This window comes from Quercus suber, unplaced genomic scaffold (genome assembly GCF_002906115.3).
Source record: "Quercus suber isolate HL8 unplaced genomic scaffold, Cork oak 2.0 scaffold_183, whole genome shotgun sequence".
NCBI lineage: Eukaryota > Viridiplantae > Streptophyta > Magnoliopsida > Fagales > Fagaceae > Quercus > Quercus suber.
In genome coordinates this window covers 332,532-351,573 of record NW_027069641.1, presented here as the reverse complement: position 1 = coordinate 351,573, position 19,042 = coordinate 332,532, and the positions used below count along the sequence as shown (strand labels likewise).

At 30.5% G+C, this 19,042-nt stretch overlaps 2 protein-coding genes across 2 annotated transcripts; both read left to right on the top strand.

The window, feature by feature from the left end:
- Positions 1–10,857: 10,857 nt before the first annotated feature.
- Positions 10,858–13,098, top strand: LOC136069684 (peroxidase 3-like). The gene is made up of 4 exons (XM_065778460.1): positions 10,858–11,165; positions 11,578–11,769; positions 11,889–12,054; positions 12,478–13,098. The coding sequence occupies exons 1-4, from the start codon at positions 10,956–10,958 to the stop codon at positions 12,882–12,884; spliced, it is 975 nt and encodes a 324-aa protein (XP_065634532.1). The 5' UTR covers positions 10,858–10,955; the 3' UTR covers positions 12,885–13,098.
- A 2,913-nt stretch (positions 13,099–16,011) lies between these two features.
- LOC112015256 (peroxidase 3) lies at positions 16,012–18,253 on the top strand. The gene is made up of 4 exons (XM_024047641.2): positions 16,012–16,319; positions 16,732–16,923; positions 17,043–17,208; positions 17,633–18,253. The coding sequence occupies exons 1-4, from the start codon at positions 16,110–16,112 to the stop codon at positions 18,037–18,039; spliced, it is 975 nt and encodes a 324-aa protein (XP_023903409.1). The 5' UTR covers positions 16,012–16,109; the 3' UTR covers positions 18,040–18,253.
- Positions 18,254–19,042: the final 789 nt, after the last annotated feature.

Here is a 19,042-nt window from a genome sequence, read left to right as displayed (position 1 = left end):
TCGAGAAAGTCCCTGTGGTTAATGAGAAATGAGAAATCCATTAAACCCAAAAAATTTGAACAAATTGCTGGGTTTTTTTTTTCGCAAATTTTTTTTGTTTACTTGCAAAGTCCCTGTGGTAAATGTTTGTTTCCTGAGAAAATGAAGGAAAATGAATAAAAGGTTACCGTGTCAGTGAAATTTAAATGTGATTAGTTTACTTGCTTCAATTGATTTTGAAGAGATTATTGAAATTTTATTTCTTCATTCTTTGTTTGTTTACTGAGAAATTGAAGAAAATGAAAAGAAAAAATTGATGTAACTAAAAGAGACAGATTGCTGGGTTTTTTTTTTTTTTTACTTGCAAATTTGGGTTTTTTTTTAGAGAACCCAGCAAAAGAAAGAGGGTTAGAGTTTTATTTTATTATTGTTCTATGAAGAATTATGTAGTCAATTTTTGGATTTTTGCAGTGGAAGGCTAGTGAATCTGTGGGTGTATGTTCACATGGATTTGTAGTTTTGTTTGTGACTGTAGGTGTATTGGTTTTATTTTTATTTTTATTTTTTATGTTTATGTTTTATGTGAAGAAGAATGAGAAGGGGAGAAAAAAGGAGAGAGACATAAAATATAATGAAAAAGACACATTTATCCCTATTTTTAACGGTGAAAAGAGAGAAGTGGGTAATGATGGTCTAACGAAAGCCACCTTAGATAGGTTAAGTAACAAATTTCAAATCACAAGTGAACACTGTTAAAACAGACTAAATTACGGGTGGGTAAATTGTAATTTCTCTATGAATCTTTAAATTCAGACTGCATTTTTTTGGTTCTCATAAAGAAAGGTGTTTAATCCAATCAAATCTATTTTAATAAAGTAATTATAAAATTTAGTTTCAAAAAAAAAAAAAAAAGTAATTATAACATCTGGTAAAAGAAATTATTTTGATATGACGTTCAGCGTCGGATGCATGGACAATAGATAACGCCATTTTCCAAGAGAATCCAGATTCCATTCCACAACATACTTCTTTCATTGGAAAATAAAAAGGAATTCGAATTTGTGGAAGACCGTTGGAAAACTTTGATTTTCTCTTCTTCTTTTTTTCCCCACAAGAAAAAGTAGTGAACTATGATTGTGATTGGCCCAGTCAAATGAAGACAACTTTGATATTTCCAATGATCTTGGGTCCTTTTTATGATTCGCGTGATTAAAGGAAGATAGATTATGTTTTTGTTTTGTAAAAAATTTTAAAACCATTCCTTAAAATATTTGTCAATTTTTATCTAGAACAATGGGGTCGTATGCTACTAGTGGTTTTGATTTGAGAGCTGGGTGTTGGTCTTTTCTATAAAAATCTTTGAGAATTTTTTCATGCTTTATTCAACCAATTGCATTGACAGATTTGGACTCTATATCATTCTATAGTACAATCCCATCAATATCATTGGGTAATTAAAAAAATTTTAAATAAAAAAGAGGGAGAAAAATCTAGGCTGTGACATAAAGGCTTGGACTTTGGGCCAACCCAAATCTTGCATGATAAAAAATGTGACCCTAATTTGTAATTTTCCTAAAAGGTTTTGTTGATATTCACCACGTGATTCTGTCCCAATTGATGCCAAATCACAAAAATGTAAAAAGCATATTTGTCAATTTTTGTAACTATCACTTTTCTCACATTCATTCCAATAAATAAATAGAATATTTAATTTTTTAATTTTTTCTGGCCCAAAAAAAAAAAAATTATGGGTCCGACTAATTTGGTTGCTGACAGATGAAGAATTATGGCTATATTAATAGTTCAACAATGTAGTAGACAGTGCTGCTCCACTCCACTCCTTCACATGTTTCGCATGTACATACATATCTCTCTCCCTAGCTTAAAGCCTTAAACAATGACTCATTATGCCCAAAATCTACCAAAAGTTCATTCGTGATATATACACACTAACACATCAGTTCTATTCTATACAAACAAAAAGATTTTGGGCAATCTAATCAATTTGCTTTTGGACAACTTTTAATATCAATTACAACAAACTTATGATATTTTTATGAAGATGGGAAAGCTTAAAGTCCGACTCTTCTTTTGGCCTTTTGCAATCCCCCACCCCCTAAAAAAAGTGATAAAAACTTGGGGAATGATCATTTTGTTTTGGGAGCATGATGATACCCATATGAAGCAAATGATATCTTCATTGGCAAACACAAAATTGGAACTAGGAATAACTATGGAGCGGGATAAGGTTAGATTAGGAATGAGTTCTTTATTTGGGATGGGAAAAAGCCATGCAAGGCAATAAAGAACAATTTGGGATAAGATGTGTTGATGATATTTTGTTATCTGTAACGAGATGATTTCAAAATTAACAAGTTAGAGAAGAAAGAGAAAATGGAGAATCACTTAGACTTAAGAGTACTAAGCAAACCAAGTGTTTTAGACAATAGTAATAGCATAAGTATAACAAAATAAAATGTATATAGGATTTAAATNAAAAAAAAAAAAAAAAAAAAAAAAAAAAAAAAAAAAAAAAAAAAAAAAAAAAAAAAAAAAAAAAAAACAAAAACAAAAACAAAAACAAAAATTTTCACAACTGCTAATAAGTAAAAAAATAATGTCATAAGCATATATATAGAATTGGTCAACTCAATTATTTTTAAAAATGTGAAAAAAAATTTCTTTTGTGTGAATAGAATTGTTGCCTTGTTGGAAAGGTTGGAAGAGGCTCATGTGGACCCATTGAATCTTTGTGGAGCCTCAGAAGGCAAAAGAAAACAGTGGGCCACCAAGACAAAATGGCGTACCGTAAGGGTCACAACTATGGCCCAACCCCTTATGCATGTGATTCCATTACGTGCATCTCTCTCTCCCTCCAAAACCTCCTATTCGAATTTCAAAATGTCACCTGACCAAAGTCCAAACACTCAAAGCAAAAGAATTTCAAAATCTAGAGACCAATTTGACCGTTACCTCCTGTCTCCTTGCTTCTTTGTGTACTTCCTCTTACACAGTCACCAGTCACTGACTTGTCTTTTTACTTACTTTCGTTAAGGTTTACGGTACGTTCCGTAATATTATGGGATGTTCAATCAATCACCAATACTATTTTTCGTTTTTTCATTTTTTTTTAAGAACTGGTTCCATTTATGTTCTCTATATTCAGAGTGTGCATAAACTAAAGCTAAAACTAACATTTTAATTGATTTAGCCGCTAGTTATTATACATATCTTTACATTGAGTATTTAACTATTTATTAACAAATTACATTAATTCTTACTTCTATTTTTCTCTACTCTTTCACTTTATGTTTCTCTCAATCTCCTAACAACAAACTTAACACATTTAATTATCGACTTGAATCTACTTTTAAGGCACATATTATATATGCATTGCTTTCCAAATTTTAGAAAAGAAAACTATGCTTTTTAAAGCAACTTAATCAACGAAGGATCATTTTTTAAGTTGCTTATTTATATACATTGCTTATAATTACTCTTTATGTATTATTATAGATAAGCAAAATGATGAGTAGTTGGGGTTAAAGGAAAAATGAGTTTTCCTTTGGCAGTAAAAGGAGTAGGATTATACATGCATATTATTGCCACAGATCTATGGGGTAAGATTTAAGATTAAGTATTAAAACCCACAATTTGTTGAGTTTAATGCCAAAAAATATAGAGTACTACTAACTAGAGTATTTGACCATTATTCTTTTTTGAAAAATTTTAGTAAAAACCGTAACAATTTATATAATATTTGCCATGACTCCTCATATAATGAGTTGTGGATGAACCCATCACTTTTTCCTCCACTACTCACAACTTGCAAAGTGATGAATTATGACAAAAATTGTGTAAACTATTATGGTCTAAATATTATTATAATTATTATTTTTCAAGTAAGGATGAAATTACTGGATTCAAATCTAAGTTCTCTCTATAGTCCATAGAAAAGGATTGAACATACAACTGCTTTACTAGGTTAAGAAGCCCTTAGTTTGGCCAAAAGTTAGTTGACTCTCCTAAATTTCCTTCTCTTCACAAGAATGAAGTAGGGCATAGCCTCAGGTAAGATGCTAATTGTTAAGCCATCTTTGATCTTACCAAACCCATCACTGTGATTTGGAATTTGGAACTTGGACCAAGTACTATATATGTTTCTAATTGTTAAAAGTTTGCCAGGTCCAATATTCTTGTACAACTAGTAACACTTCCCTCTGGCTCTCCCTGAGGGGCCGTCTCTGCTAATACATAAATGGATTAAGTATCAAGGGGCCTCTGGAATGAGCTGGTTTTATGTAGATCGACTTAATTAATTTTAAGTATACAATTAAAGACCCAATGAGCTGAGCTCTTCGACTATGAGCTTGCCATTTGCCATTATGTTTTTCATACAAGAAGAAGAAGAAGCAAAAAAGCAAGTAAAGAAACAAAGAGACAGAAAACCTGTGCTAATAGAACCAAAAAAGGAAAGCCCTGCCGGCCCATTGTGTTAATAATGATTATTATGTTAGATAAGATAACAGTACAGTAACACTCATCCAGCTCGGCATGTGTTAATCGATCTTTAAAAAAAAAAATTAGAATCTATAAAAAGGTTCCAAAAATGAAAAATCCGGTTGGAATTAATTCAATGGTCAATTCCTAAATCTATTTACTGAAAAGTTCGCTTTTGTATTGCACTCTGATGATTTTATAGTGCAAAACAGTAACACTTGAGGCTTGCATTACATTTACATATGGCAAATTCACGTTGTGTTTCGTACAAAATTACAAATACAAGTTATTTTGCTCCACGAGGTCTGCATCGAATTTAAATTTTATAATCTTCTTTTAATGTTTTACTTTATACTCTACTAAATTTAGCTAAAAAAATGAAAAAAAAAAAAAATATTATACACATAACACATTGCAATTGATAGAGTATAATGTGAAACAAAAAAAAAGGACAAATTATTGACGTTTATCTGCATTACTCCTAAATTAGAAAGAAGTTAAAATTCTTAAACTATTGTAGTGTAATGGGCGACTGACCTTATCCATTACTCTTTTTTTTTTTTTTTTCTTTTTTGGTACTATTAGTTATTAATTGTGCATTTTTAATTATCTTTTTATTGAATTAGACAAAATACAAATAAAAATAAATAAGTTAACTAAAAAAACTGATCCAAATGCACTATTCTGATCATTTCAATAACCTCATAGTGTAGTGAATACATTTAATAACCATCTAGAATACTAGTCCAGTGTGTATAGATTAGTCCAAATCTATTCCTCATAATTCTTGATCCAGTCAAGTTAAAGTTCTTTTGTTTATTAGTTTCATAAGTAGCATTAATGATTGAATTGCGTTATATATTAAAGATGTGACATGAAGTAGTAGGATTGGGTATAAATAATTGCAAAATGCTTAAATTAAATTAAATTGGAGGTGAGATCGGAAATCAAAGCGTAGAATTATTATTTTTTATTTTTCCAAATTGACTTCTGAATTTTTCCTTTTGGCTCTACTAACATTACTTAAAAAATTCCATGAGCACCGCATTATTAAAATGCCCAACTACAGCAACTTCATAAGGGTGTCTGGAATTTTTCAAATAATTCAAAAAAAAAAAAATTGTGAGTTTGTGGCTGTTGTTATAGCAGTTTCAGTCAAAAAGAGTAAAACAAAGAAAAAAAGTATAATACTAAACTTAAACAGCTCAAAGAGAAAGGTCGGCAACTCAAATATTGCTCAAAATCATAGTGAATCATGGAAAAAAAAAAGACTTTAATTTGGAATAGCATAATCTATTGGAAATTTGGAATCACTCTTCGTACATAAAACCAATAAATTTGTTAATTCAAATTTCTCCCTTCCTCTTTTTCTCTATAGAAAATGTTGAAGGTAGTATGAATTTTATTATTACATGAGACTTGCAAATAATATAATAATTGAATTTTGTGGTGTGGCATTGACAATTTAATAAAATAAATTTATTAATTATTTCTTTTATTTTGTATTTTTATTTTGAGAATCGTTTTATTTTTCATTTAAAACATTGATACTTCAATATCTAAAGTTTAGATCACAAAATTCTATAATATCCTTAACTTCACTCTTAGCTTATTGTAACCACTTTCTCAAAAAAGAAAAAGAAAAAGAAGAAGAGTTTATTTTAACCAATAAACGATAAACTTACTCTTAAACAGATTTTTATTTTTTATTTTTTAAAGTCTTAAGATCTTGAACTACGATTTTCATATTCCCTTGACCAAATCTACCCAAACCAGAATTCCTCAATGATAATAACACAAAATGTTAAGAAGAAGAAACAATTTTCATACATTTTGGGGCTTCTTCAACCGACAATTTTCATTTGACTTAGAATTTGCAACCAAAATACCAGATACGTAGTATCATACTACTTATAAAAAAAACCTTCAGTAGGTAGTACATAATTTTCATTTTTGGTCATTGGTACTTGAAACACAATTTGATAAGTCATTGATCTTGTTCATTGGAACAAGTTTTTATTTATTTAATTTTATTTATTAATGTCTAATTGGAACAAGCTTATTTTTTTTTTGAATGGAACAAGCTTAAAAGTCACAAATGGACCACGTGTAATTAAATTAAGGATATGATGCAATTCCATAACTTTGCAAAAAAAAAAAAATGAAAAAGAAAAAGAAAAAGATAAAAGAAAAAAATAGAGTAGAGTATAATGTGAAACAAAAAAAAAGGACAAATTTATTGACGTTTGATCTGCATTACTCCTAAATTAGAAAGAAGTTAAAATTCTTAAACTATTGTAGTGTAATGGCCGACTGAATTATCCATTACTCTTTTTTTTTCTTTTTTTCTTTTTTTGTACTATTAGTTATTAATTGTGCATTTTTAATTATCTTTTTATTGAATTAGACAAAATACAAATAAAAATAAATAAGTTAACTAAAAAAAACTGATCCAAATGCACTATTCTGTCATTTCAATAACCTCATAGTGTAGTGAATACATTTAATAACCATCTAGAATACTAGTCCAGTGTGATAGATTAGTCCAAATCTATTCCTCATAATTCTTGATCCAGTCAAGTTAAAGTTCTTTTGTTTATTAGTTTCATAAGTAGCATTAATGATTGAATTGCGTTATATATTAAAGATGTGACTGAAGTAGTAGGATTGGGTATAAATAAAGCAAAATGCTTAAATTAAATTAAATTGGAGGTGAGATCGGAAATCAAAGCGTAATTTTTTTTTTCCAAATTGACTCTGATTCTGAACTTATTCATGCCTTTTGTGACTCTATCTGTAAGATGATACTCATCAAATAAGAGGTAATTAGCCGTGTATGTTAATAATAGTAAATTAGTAATTTACTGGTCATGTTTAGTTCTATCCCTCCAAATCTCTCCAATTGGAATTAAAATGGCTGAGAGTCACTCAATCCTCCAACCTTCTCATTCTTTAAACTTCAAACAAGTAATTGCATTACTCTCTCCCTCTACTACCTCTCTTTTTTAAACATCCAAACATGCCAAAAGGTGTCTGGAATTTTTCAAATAATTCAAAAAAAAAAAAAAAATTGTGAGTTTGTGGCTGTTGTTATAGCAGTTTCAGTCAAAAAGAGTAAAAAAAACAAAAAAAAGTATAATACTAAACTTAAACAGCTCAAAGGGAAAAGTCGGCAACTCAAATATTGCTCAGAATCATAGTGAATCATGGGGAAAAAAAAAGTCTTTAATTTGGAATAGCATAATCTATTGGAATTTGGAATCACTCTTCGAACATAAAACATCAATAAAGTCGTTAATTCAAATTTCTCCCTTCCTCTTTTTCTCTATAGAAAATGTTAAAGGTAGTATGAATTTTTATTACAAGAGACTTGCAAATAATATAATAATTGAATTTTGTGGTGTGGCATTGACAATTTAATAAAATAAATTTATTAATTATTTCTTTTATTTTGTATTTTATTTTGAAAATCGTTTTATTTTTCATTTAAAACATTGATACTTCAATATCTAAAGTTTAGATCACAAAATTTTATAATATCCTTAACTTCACACTTTGTTTATTGTAACCACTTTCTCAAAAAAAAAAAAAAAAAAAAAAAAAAAAGAAAAGAAGAAGAAGAAGAGTTTATTGTAACCAATAGACGATAAACTTACTCTTAAACAGATTTTATTTTTTATTTTTTAAAGTCTTAAGATCTTAACTACGATTTTCATATTCCCTTGACAAATCTACCCAAACCAGAATTCCTCAATGATAATAACACAAAATGTTAAGAAGAAGAAACAATTTTCATAGCGATTTTGTGGGCTTCATTCAACCACAGTTTTCCATTTGACTTAGAATTTGTCAACGAACAAATACGTGTGTGTACTCATATGTACTTATAAAAAACCCTTCAGTAGGTAGTACATAATTTTCATTTTTGGTCATTGGTACTTGAAACACAATTTGATAAGTCATTGATCTTGTTCATTGGAACAAGTTTTTTTTTTAATGTCTAATTGGAACAAGCTAATTTTTTTTTGAATGCAACAAGCTTTCTTCTTAGTCTTTTCTAATAAGAATACAGTAACTTTCTTCTTAGTCTTAATTAAGGCTACATGCTTCCCAATTTAATCATTTTTCAACATTTCTCTTCCATAAAAGTCACAAATGGACCACGTGTAATTAAATTAAGGATATGATGCAATTCCATAACTTCTGCAAAAAAAAAAAAAAAAAAAAAAGAGAGAGAGAGAAAAAAAGAAAAAGAAAGAGAATAGAAAAGAACAAATTAAAACCTATATATACTCCTACCAGATTTTAGAAAGCCAGATTGTAGATTGTTGGCGACTATAACATAGTATTAATTGGCCCCCTGTGGCCCTGTTACGTGGTATTGAGATAGTTTTGTCTCCTTTGACCCCAGTTTCATATCTCACTAACTAGAATTTACGCCCCTTAAATTGGTCCAAGGCCTGCAATCGTTATTATTATTATTATTTTTAAATGATTATATATATATATATATATATATATATATCACATATATATAAAAGTAGATAATGTACTCATATGATATTATTCTTAACTTAAAATGAAACTAAATAATAAAAATGTGCTCTTATTTCCATAGAATTGGAACGAACTATACAAATAATGTCAAAAGCATTATAATTCAATTGACAACTCTTTATATAGATATGTCTAGCTAATTTATATCTTTCCAACCCATTAATTTATTTTTGTATATCTATATGTATATAACTATACATGCATTTTTTTTGGGTAGAAATGGGAAAGTCTTATTTAATTATAATAAAGTTTATACAGTCACAACTATATCCAGCCTCAAGGGACATATTCTGCTTCTCTCTAGGCCTACTATATCCCTTACAAAACAGTGCTATACAAAATTGGGACAGGTGTCATAGATGTTCAAAAGTTGCTGCCGGTGGTTTCCCTGTTTCGCTAAAGCACATGGTATATCTGGACCACCTATGCCCGCTCTATAAGACTCTGCAATCACAGATTAAATATATACATTTTTTTAATTAATGCTATTAACTGCTCTTTATCCTTTTATTTTTATTTTTATATAAGGACAAGGGTACCGCGGTGTAAATGTGACAATCTATAAGGAAACTTCTCGTCTTAGTAAAAGAATAACTTTTTTTTTTTTTTTTGATAATAGGATATATATACTTCCTATTTTAAGAACAAGTCACAATCTTTCCTACAGGTCGCTTTTCCCTGTCAAAAATTAAAAAGAAAGAAAGAACAAGTCACAAAGATAATTGTAACATTTCCTATTAGAATAATAACTTAAATTAATATATATGTTAAAGTATTGAACAATCATGTGGGGGAGAGAGAGATCTACTTTCTTGAACTATAAGTATAATTAAACTGACTGGGCCATGGTGGATTTTGTTGACTTTCGAACATTTAAAATTTTTTTTTTTCCTTGACTGACCTAAGCTACAAGCGGTGCACATGTAGATGGGTAAAGTATTTGTGCGATAATAATGATGACAAGATTAAGGTTTATCTGGCCTGAATGAAATTTGTATTCCTGTTGAATTCAGAATTCCATGCATTAAAATAATTAAATAAATAGCCATAGGACATGATAAAATTTCATGGGTAATACTAACTAGTGCCCTAAGGGTACTCGTTAGCATTTTTCATATTTTCATATATATGCAATCTTGGGATTTCTAAAAAATGATTAAACTCAAAAGAAGATAGAAATGAAAATTGATTTAGTTTTCTCGTGTATGTAATGTTATCCGAAAAAGAGTTAATCTATTAAGTAACATATTGACACACTTGTGATTCTGACATAATTTATTAATTTAGTCTTAATTCCAACTGTCAAGTCTATGAATTTGAACCATTCGTTAGCATAAAAGGACGCATTCTTTGATTCTCAACTTGATATATTTTAGTATCAGTACTAACTGCCAATGTTGCCAGACCGAATTTAGGCCCAAAAAACCATGGTTGACCAAGAAAAAACTAGGATTATCATAACAATATTGGAAATTGCCTAGTGATCACCACTCACAATTCAGATAAAATACTTATATTATTTATTTAATAAACACCATATGTTAAGAAGGTGCAATGCAAATGAATGATATTAGCACCATTTGAATGTTTCCGGTCTGCATTTTCATATATTAGCTAGGATAATCATCCGATTGATCATGTCAAAAATCAAATGGTTTGTAATTACTTAATGTCATTTTACAACAATATTTTAATATAAAGTCGGAAATGATGGATCTGAATATATAGAACTATATATTAAACAACTCTCTCTCTCTCTCTCCATAAAGAATATTTTGCTTTACTGGATCTTACTGTAAAGATGCCATCAGATGTGTATATAAGGAAGGAGTTTGTTGTTATAAACCAGGGCATCCTGGCTTAGAGTTGCTAAATTAAGGAGAGTTTGAGCATTAGAGTTACTTCAAAGATATTTGGAAATGAAGACTAACATTCTCCTTTTGGTCTGTTTAGTAGTTACTGCCACTTTTGGGGTTTGTCAGGGAAGCAGTCTCAAGAAGAGTTTCTATGAGAAAACCTGTCCACGTGCGGAGAAGATTGTCAAGAGTGTCACCTGGAAGCATGTCTCCAGCAACCCCAACTTGCCGGCAAAGCTTCTCAGAATGCATTTCCATGACTGTTTTGTTAGGGTAATTATCCATTCAAATTAACATGCATGGCAGTGAAGTTGTATAAATTTCTTCATGCTAGTTTATATGTATATATGTGTGTGTCTATATATATATATCTATAAACACTCGCATGCATTCATGCATACTTAGAAACATAAAAACCTAAACACTATAACATGCATGTATATATATGCTGGCATTTAGCACTCATGCGTTTAGTAAAACTTCATATATTTTTAGCTTACAAGAGTTTTGTTAGTACTTGGAGTTGGAGCCACTAGCTGCTACAGTTGAAATACCTTGCTAGCTAGCTACATCTTAAAAAACTGTGACGTTTTAACATAATATTTTGATATGAAAATAAAACAGTCCGCATATACAGCTATGAAAATTTAATTTAAGCTTACAGAATTTAATGGACTTTTTGCAGGGTTGCGATGGATCAGTACTATTGAACTCAACAGCAAATAGCACTGCAGAGAAGGCAGCAATACCGAACCTATCTTTGTCAGGCTTTGATGTTATTGATGATATTAAATCAGCAGTTGAGAAGGAATGTAGAGGAATTGTATCTTGTGCAGATATCTTGGCTTTGGCTGCTAGGGACTCCGTTTCATTCCAAGTAAATAAGTCAATTAATATCAAAATCAATATTTTGAATAAGAAATCATAGTATATATGACAATTAATAATGTTAAGTTCTTGGCTCATATAGCTTCACTTATTTGTAATGTTTTGCAGTTCCAAAAACCAATGTGGAAAGTGCTCACAGGTAGAAGAGATGGCCTTGTTTCACTCGCCCCAGAGGCCTTAGCCAACATTCCATCGCCTTTCTTTAACTTCACTCAACTCCAGCAGAATTTTGCCAACAAAAATCTTACAGTGCATGACCTCGTTGTATTGTCAGGTACATCTACATAAATATATCTCAATAAAGAGAAATGTACTCAAAAAAATTTCTTAAAAAAAAACATGTTTAAGGGTTTGACTTGCCAAATTAAGCATTAATTAATTTATCCCAAATTATTAATGGAGTTGGTTATAGTGTCCCTCTTTGCTAGAGTAATGGGATATTATATTTTTTACAATTGCTTTTTTTTTTTTTTTTTGGTTGTTGTTGTTGTTGTATTAGTCACAATAATGTCGTGTCATAACCATTGTAAAAAATTGTATCCATATACTTATTATTTTTTTGTCACTCTAAAGCATTCATGTCTTCGTTTCCGAAGAGCAAAGTAGAAACAAGATTGTTTTTGTAACACTAAAGCATTCACGTCTTCATGTTCTAAAGTAAAAGTAGTAACACGTACAAACAAATTTAAATACGTAGGTGGGCACACAATTGGAATAGGTCACTGCAGTTTCTTCAGCAACAGGCTCTACAACTTTACTGGAAAAGGTGATCAAGACCCTTCTTTGAACTCATCCTATGCCCAGTTCTTAAAGTCAAAATGCAAAAGCCTCAATGACAAAACAACAACTGTAGAAATGGACCCTGGTAGCTTTCAAAAGTTTGACAGCCACTACTATAATATCCTTCTGCAGAAGAAGGGTCTCTTCCAATCTGATGCGGCTCTTCTAACAAACAAGCAAGCCAAATATACTATCCAAGAATTGGTTAGGCAAAACGAATTCTTCGAAGAATTTGCGAAATCAATGAAGAGAATGGGGGCAGTTCAGGTCCTTACTGGCACTGCTGGCCAGATTAGGAAGAAATGTTGGAAAGTCAATACTTAAAGGTGCTCCAGGTCAAAGTAAATCTGCATGCTTTGTTTCATTGGATCGATTTTAATAGGTTTTAGGTGTTGGCAACGTATCATTGCTTTTGTAACATCTTTTTCATTTTTCGGGTTGAATCTGCATTATGTATCTTTATTGAAAAAAATGAGTAAGTATTGTCAATGATGTGATTTACAGATTGAATGAACTTTCCAAATTTCTCAGTATAAAATTTTATTACATACCCTCCCTTATTAACTCAGTCTATGGGAGTAATGTGTGTACCATGAATATATATATATATATATATGCAAAACTTAGAAAAAAATTCAATTAGATTTTATAATTAAAGTCCAATTTTGCACCATATGTCTTAAATTGTTTATTATTAAAGAGAGTTTTATTTCTTAATTTTAGAGTCAAATGTGGGATTACATCATAAATATCTATCCAAGTGAGTTATTGCGTACAAAAATCAAAGAGTCTAGAATTATTGAACATAAAAAATAAAAAATAGACAATTTATATTTTCTACCTAATAATATTTTTACATGACTTTTTAAAGAGTTAAAAAATATATATAAAAATAATCATCAATAATATTTATATTATATGTAAAAATTATATTATACATTTTAATGTATATCTTTTAAGTATATTCATACAAATGTATGGAGTTACGAAGTAGTTTGTAACAAAGAGTGTGCGACTATTATTAGTTTATTACTCATTACTTGGCCAATTGACTCCTCTAAACCATGTTTAATGTGTGTAAAGTGAATGTCTAAATAAAGAGTGTGTGACTATACCAACTGATACCTCTAAATCATGTGTAAAGTTAGAAAGAAATACGGCACAAAATTAAGAATGTGAACTATTGTAACCAAAACCAAAATTTCAAAAATATGCTAAAATCACAACTTTTACCATAACTTGTTCATGTGACAAGTCGTGAGTAGTGGAGCAAAAGTGGTTGGTCCACAACTTAACCACTCACGACTTGCCACTTAAACAAATTGTGATAAAAATTGTAGCAAAAATTGTAGTCCTAGCATTACTCAAACCTCAAACTAGCCAAATATGTCTTAATGAAAAGTATGATATCTGAGACGCTGGGTTAACAATGATGTCATTTTGATAATATTTCTTCATAATTTATTTACAATAAAATCATCTTTATCTCTCTTGTTACATAGGTTTTATTTGATTTTCAGAATTAAGAATGGATATGATCTATACAAGAAAAGATTGTTAGAAAAATTCTAAAACTAATTTTACTGACAAATTGACATGAGGTACTGAAAACGATCTTGTTCCAATAAATGAATGTTCCATAACTAAATCAGTTCAGTAAATAAATAAATAATTGCCCAACAGTATCAAGACTAATAAAAACTTTGCATCTCCTAAAATAGTCTAATGCCTTCACTTTTAATAAGTCACATGTATGCCTCATTATACCGGGACTATAAAAGTTTTTATAGTACTTGGTTTATACCAGCTGCATGATCATGAGTTGCTTGTTTCAAGTTACTTTTAAAAGATGTGAAAACATGATGTAGATAGCTCTAACGCACCTATGAATGTCTCATGTCATAAATTCTGTAGGTTTAATTGGGCTAGGTCAATGATCACATGCGCAAGACTACCCTTTTATTGTTCAAAAAAAATTTATATTACCGTTCTAGTAATCTCGTGGCTTTACATCCTCTTTCTTATTCTTAAAAAAAAAAAAATTAAAAATCCTCTTTCATATTTCCTTGCATATTCCCATAGTTCTAGGGCCAATCAATCACTCCCTTATGCCACTTTATTTCGAGCGATATTAAACTCTTGTTTAGCCTGGGCCTGGGGTATTTCCATATTGACCGTATTTCTACCCAAAATCAATATCTATATATAATAAGTCTACCTCTTCAATGTTAAAACTTCAAAAAGTATTCATCCAAAAAAAAAAAAAAAAAAACTTTCAAAAAGTATTGTTTTTTATAGACAGAAAAGGAGTGACTACAAAAAGAGTCGGTGTTGTGCGAATGGAGGTAAACTACTTCTTTTTCTTCTCCTTCATCACTATATATATATATATATATATATGATAAAGTCAAAAGCTAGGGAAAGAAAGCTAATTGATTCGTAATGCTATGAATAATGATCTCTCATACCTTTGCTTGAGGTCTAATGTGGTTTTGCCTTTCTAGCTGTTGGAGGCTTTCAATGGTAACTTAAATGCCTTTCATTGTAATGCTTCGAGTAAGTTAATCGGGTGAAGATCCTCCCAATGGTCATCTCTTTCACAACCGTTTATATGTTACGGATCATCCCATCAATGGTCATTTATGGAGCTTTGGTCGTCTAGCGCCTTCTCTAGACGACCAAAGCTTTTTGGTTCATTAAGATGGATTCAGATCCTCTAGATTGTTTAGAGTACTCTACCAAATAAATTTCCTTAAATCTTAACATTTCTTTAATAATTTAATGGTCTAAATTCTGCTATGTCAGCATTCCACTAACATTAATCTTAATTGTTTTGTTTGCAACATTATTTTATTATTTTAAGAATATTGTTAGTGGAATGCTGACATGGCAGAATCTTCACCATTAAATCATTAAAGAGTGATTAGGATTTAAGAAAATCTACTGATAGAGTACCTTAGAAAATCTAGAGGATTTGAATCCAGCATGGGGGGGGGGGGGGATATGGATTTATAAAACAATCACTGCTAAGGATAAAATTCTGCTATGTCAGCATTCCACTAACATTAATCTTAATTGTTTTGTTTGCAACATTATTTTATTATTTTAAGAATATTGTTAGTGGAATGCTGATATGGCAGAATCTTCACCATTAAATCATTAAAGAGTGATTAGGATTTAAGGAAATCTACTGATAGAGTACCTTAGAAAATCTAGAGGATTTGAATCCAGCATGGGGGGGGGGGGGNGATAATCATTCGATTGATCATGTCAAAAATCAAATGGTTTGTAATTACTTAATGTCATTTTACAACAATATTTTAATATAAAGTCGGAAATGATGGATCTGAATATATAGAACTATATATTAAACAACTCTCTCTCTCTCTCTCCATAAAGAATATTTTGCTTTACTGGATCTTACTGTAAAGATGCCATCAGATGTGTATATAAGGAAGGAGTTTGTTGTTATAAACCAGGGCATCCTGGCTTAGAGTTGCTAAATTAAGGAGAGTTTGAGCATTAGAGTTACTTCAAAGATATTTGGAAATGAAGACTAACATTCTCCTTTTGGTCTGTTTAGTAGTTACTGCCACTTTTGGGGTTTGTCAGGGAAGCAGTCTCAAGAAGAGTTTCTATGAGAAAACCTGTCCACGTGCGGAGAAGATTGTCAAGAGTGTCACCTGGAAGCATGTCTCCAGCAACCCCAACTTGCCGGCAAAGCTTCTCAGAATGCATTTCCATGACTGTTTTGTTAGGGTAATTATCCATTCAAATTAACATGCATGGCAGTGAAGTTGTATAAATTTCTTCATGCTAGTTTATATGTATATATGTGTGTGTCTATATATATATATCTATAAACACTCGCATGCATTCATGCATACTTAGAAACATAAAAACCTAAACACTATAACATGCATGTATATATATGCTGGCATTTAGCACTCATGCGTTTAGTAAAACTTCATATATTTTTAGCTTACAAGAGTTTTGTTAGTACTTGGAGTTGGAGTCACTAGCTGCTACAGTTGAAATACCTTGCTAGCTAGCTACATCTTAAAAAACTGTGACGTTTTAACATAATATTTTGATATGAAAATAAAACAGTCCGCATATACAGCTATGAAAATTTAATTTAAGCTTACAGAATTTAATGGACTTTTTGCAGGGTTGCGATGGATCAGTACTATTGAACTCAACAGCAAATAGCACTGCAGAGAAGGCAGCAATACCGAACCTATCTTTGTCAGGCTTTGATGTTATTGATGATATTAAATCAGCAGTTGAGAAGGAATGTAGAGGAATTGTATCTTGTGCAGATATCTTGGCTTTGGCTGCTAGGGACTCCGTTTCATTCCAAGTAAATAAGTCAATTAATATCAAAATCAATATTTTGAATAAGAAATCATAGTATATATGACAATTAATAATGTTAAGTTCTTGGCTCATATAGCTTCACTTATTTGTAATGTTTTGCAGTTCCAAAAACCAATGTGGAAAGTGCTCACAGGTAGAAGAGATGGCCTTGTTTCACTCGCCCCAGAGGCCTTAGCCAACATTCCATCGCCTTTCTTTAACTTCACTCAACTCCAGCAGAATTTTGCCAACAAAAATCTTACAGTGCATGACCTCGTTGTATTGTCAGGTACATCTACATAAATATATCTCAATAAAGAGAAATGTACTCAAAAAAATTTCTTAAAAAAAAACATGTTTAAGGGTTTGACTTGCCAAATTAAGCATTAATTAATTTATCCCAAATTATTAATGGAGTTGGTTATAGTGTCCCTCTTTGCTAGAGTAATGGGATATTATATTTTTTACAATTGCTTTTTTTTTTTTTTTTTTGGTTGTTGTTGTTGTTGTATTAGTCACAATAATGTCGTGTCATAACCATTGTAAAAAATTGTATCCATATACTTATTATTTTTTTGTCACTCTAAAGCATTCATGTCTTCGTTTCCGAAGAGCAAAGTAGAAACAAGATTGTTTTTGTAACACTAAAGCATTCACGTCTTCATGTTCTAAAGTAAAAGTAGTAACACGTACAAACAAATTTAAATACGTAGGTGGGCACACAATTGGAATAGGTCACTGCAGTTTCTTCAGCAACAGGCTCTACAACTTTACTGGAAAAGGTGATCAAGACCCTTCTTTGAACTCATCCTATGCCCAGTTCTTAAAGTCAAAATGCAAAAGCCTCAATGACAAAACAACAACTGTAGAAATGGACCCTGGTAGCTTTCAAAAGTTTGACAGCCACTACTATAATATCCTTCTGCAGAAGAAGGGTCTCTTCCAATCTGATGCGGCTCTTCTAACAAACAAGCAAGCCAAATATACTATCCAAGAATTGGTTAGGCAAAACGAATTCTTCGAAGAATTTGCGAAATCAATGAAGAGAATGGGGGCAGTTCAGGTCCTTACTGGCACTGCTGGCCAGATTAGGAAGAAATGTTGGAAAGTCAATACTTAAAGGTGCTCCAGGTCAAAGTAAATCTGCATGCTTTGTTTCATTGGATCGATTTTAATAGGTTTTAGGTGTTGGCAACGTATCATTGCTTTTGTAACATCTTTTTCATTTTTCGGGTTGAATCTGCATTATGTATCTTTATTGAAAAAAATGAGTAAGTATTGTCAATGATGTGATTTACAGATTGAATGAACTTTCCAAATTTCTCAGTATAAAATTTTATTACATACCCTCCCTTATTAACTCAGTCTATGGGAGTAATGTGTGTACCATGAATATATATATATATATATATGCAAAACTTAGAAAAAAATTCAATTAGATTTTATAATTAAAGTCCAATTTTGCACCATATGTCTTAAATTGTTTATTATTAAAGAGAGTTTTATTTCTTAATTTTAGAGTCAAATGTGGGATTACATCATAAATATCTATCCAAGTGAGTTATTGCGTACAAAAATCAAAGAGTCTAGAATTATTGAACATAAAAAATAAAAAATAGACAATTTATATTTTCTACCTAATAATATTTTTACATGACTTTTTAAAGAGTTAAAAAATATATATAAAAATAATCATCAATAATATTTATATTATATGTAAAAATTATATTATACATTTTAATGTATATCTTTTAAGTATATTCATACAAATGTATGGAGTTACGAAGTAGTTTGTAACAAAGAGTGTGCGACTATTATTAGTTTATTACTCATTACTTGGCCAATTGACTCCTCTAAACCATGTTTAATGTGTGTAAAGTGAATGTCTAAATAAAGAGTGTGTGACTATACCAACTGATACCTCTAAATCATGTGTAAAGTTAGAAAGAAATACGGCACAAAATTAAGAATGTGAACTATTGTAACCAAAACCAAAATTTCAAAAATATGCTAAAATCACAACTTTTACCATAACTTGTTCATGTGACAAGTCGTGAGTAGTGGAGCAAAAGTGGTTGGTCCACAACTTAACCACTCACGACTTGCCACTTAAACAAATTGTG

What these genes read in the sequence shown, in the direction of transcription:
- LOC136069684 (XM_065778460.1), top strand. Translation starts at nt 10,956, where the DNA reads ATGAAGACTAACATTCTCCTTTTGGTCTGTTTAGTAGTTACTGCCACT. An exon ending in TCCATGACTGTTTTGTTAGG is followed by an intron (nt 11,166 to 11,577) that starts GTAATTATCCAT and finishes GACTTTTTGCAG; the next exon opens with GGTTGCGATGGATCAGTACT. An exon ending in TGACCTCGTTGTATTGTCAG is followed by an intron (nt 12,055 to 12,477) that starts GTACATCTACAT and finishes TTAAATACGTAG; the next exon opens with GTGGGCACACAATTGGAATA.
- LOC112015256 (XM_024047641.2), top strand. Translation starts at nt 16,110, where the DNA reads ATGAAGACTAACATTCTCCTTTTGGTCTGTTTAGTAGTTACTGCCACT. An exon ending in TCCATGACTGTTTTGTTAGG is followed by an intron (nt 16,320 to 16,731) that starts GTAATTATCCAT and finishes GACTTTTTGCAG; the next exon opens with GGTTGCGATGGATCAGTACT. An exon ending in GGGACTCCGTTTCATTCCAA is followed by an intron (nt 16,924 to 17,042) that starts GTAAATAAGTCA and finishes AATGTTTTGCAG; the next exon opens with TTCCAAAAACCAATGTGGAA.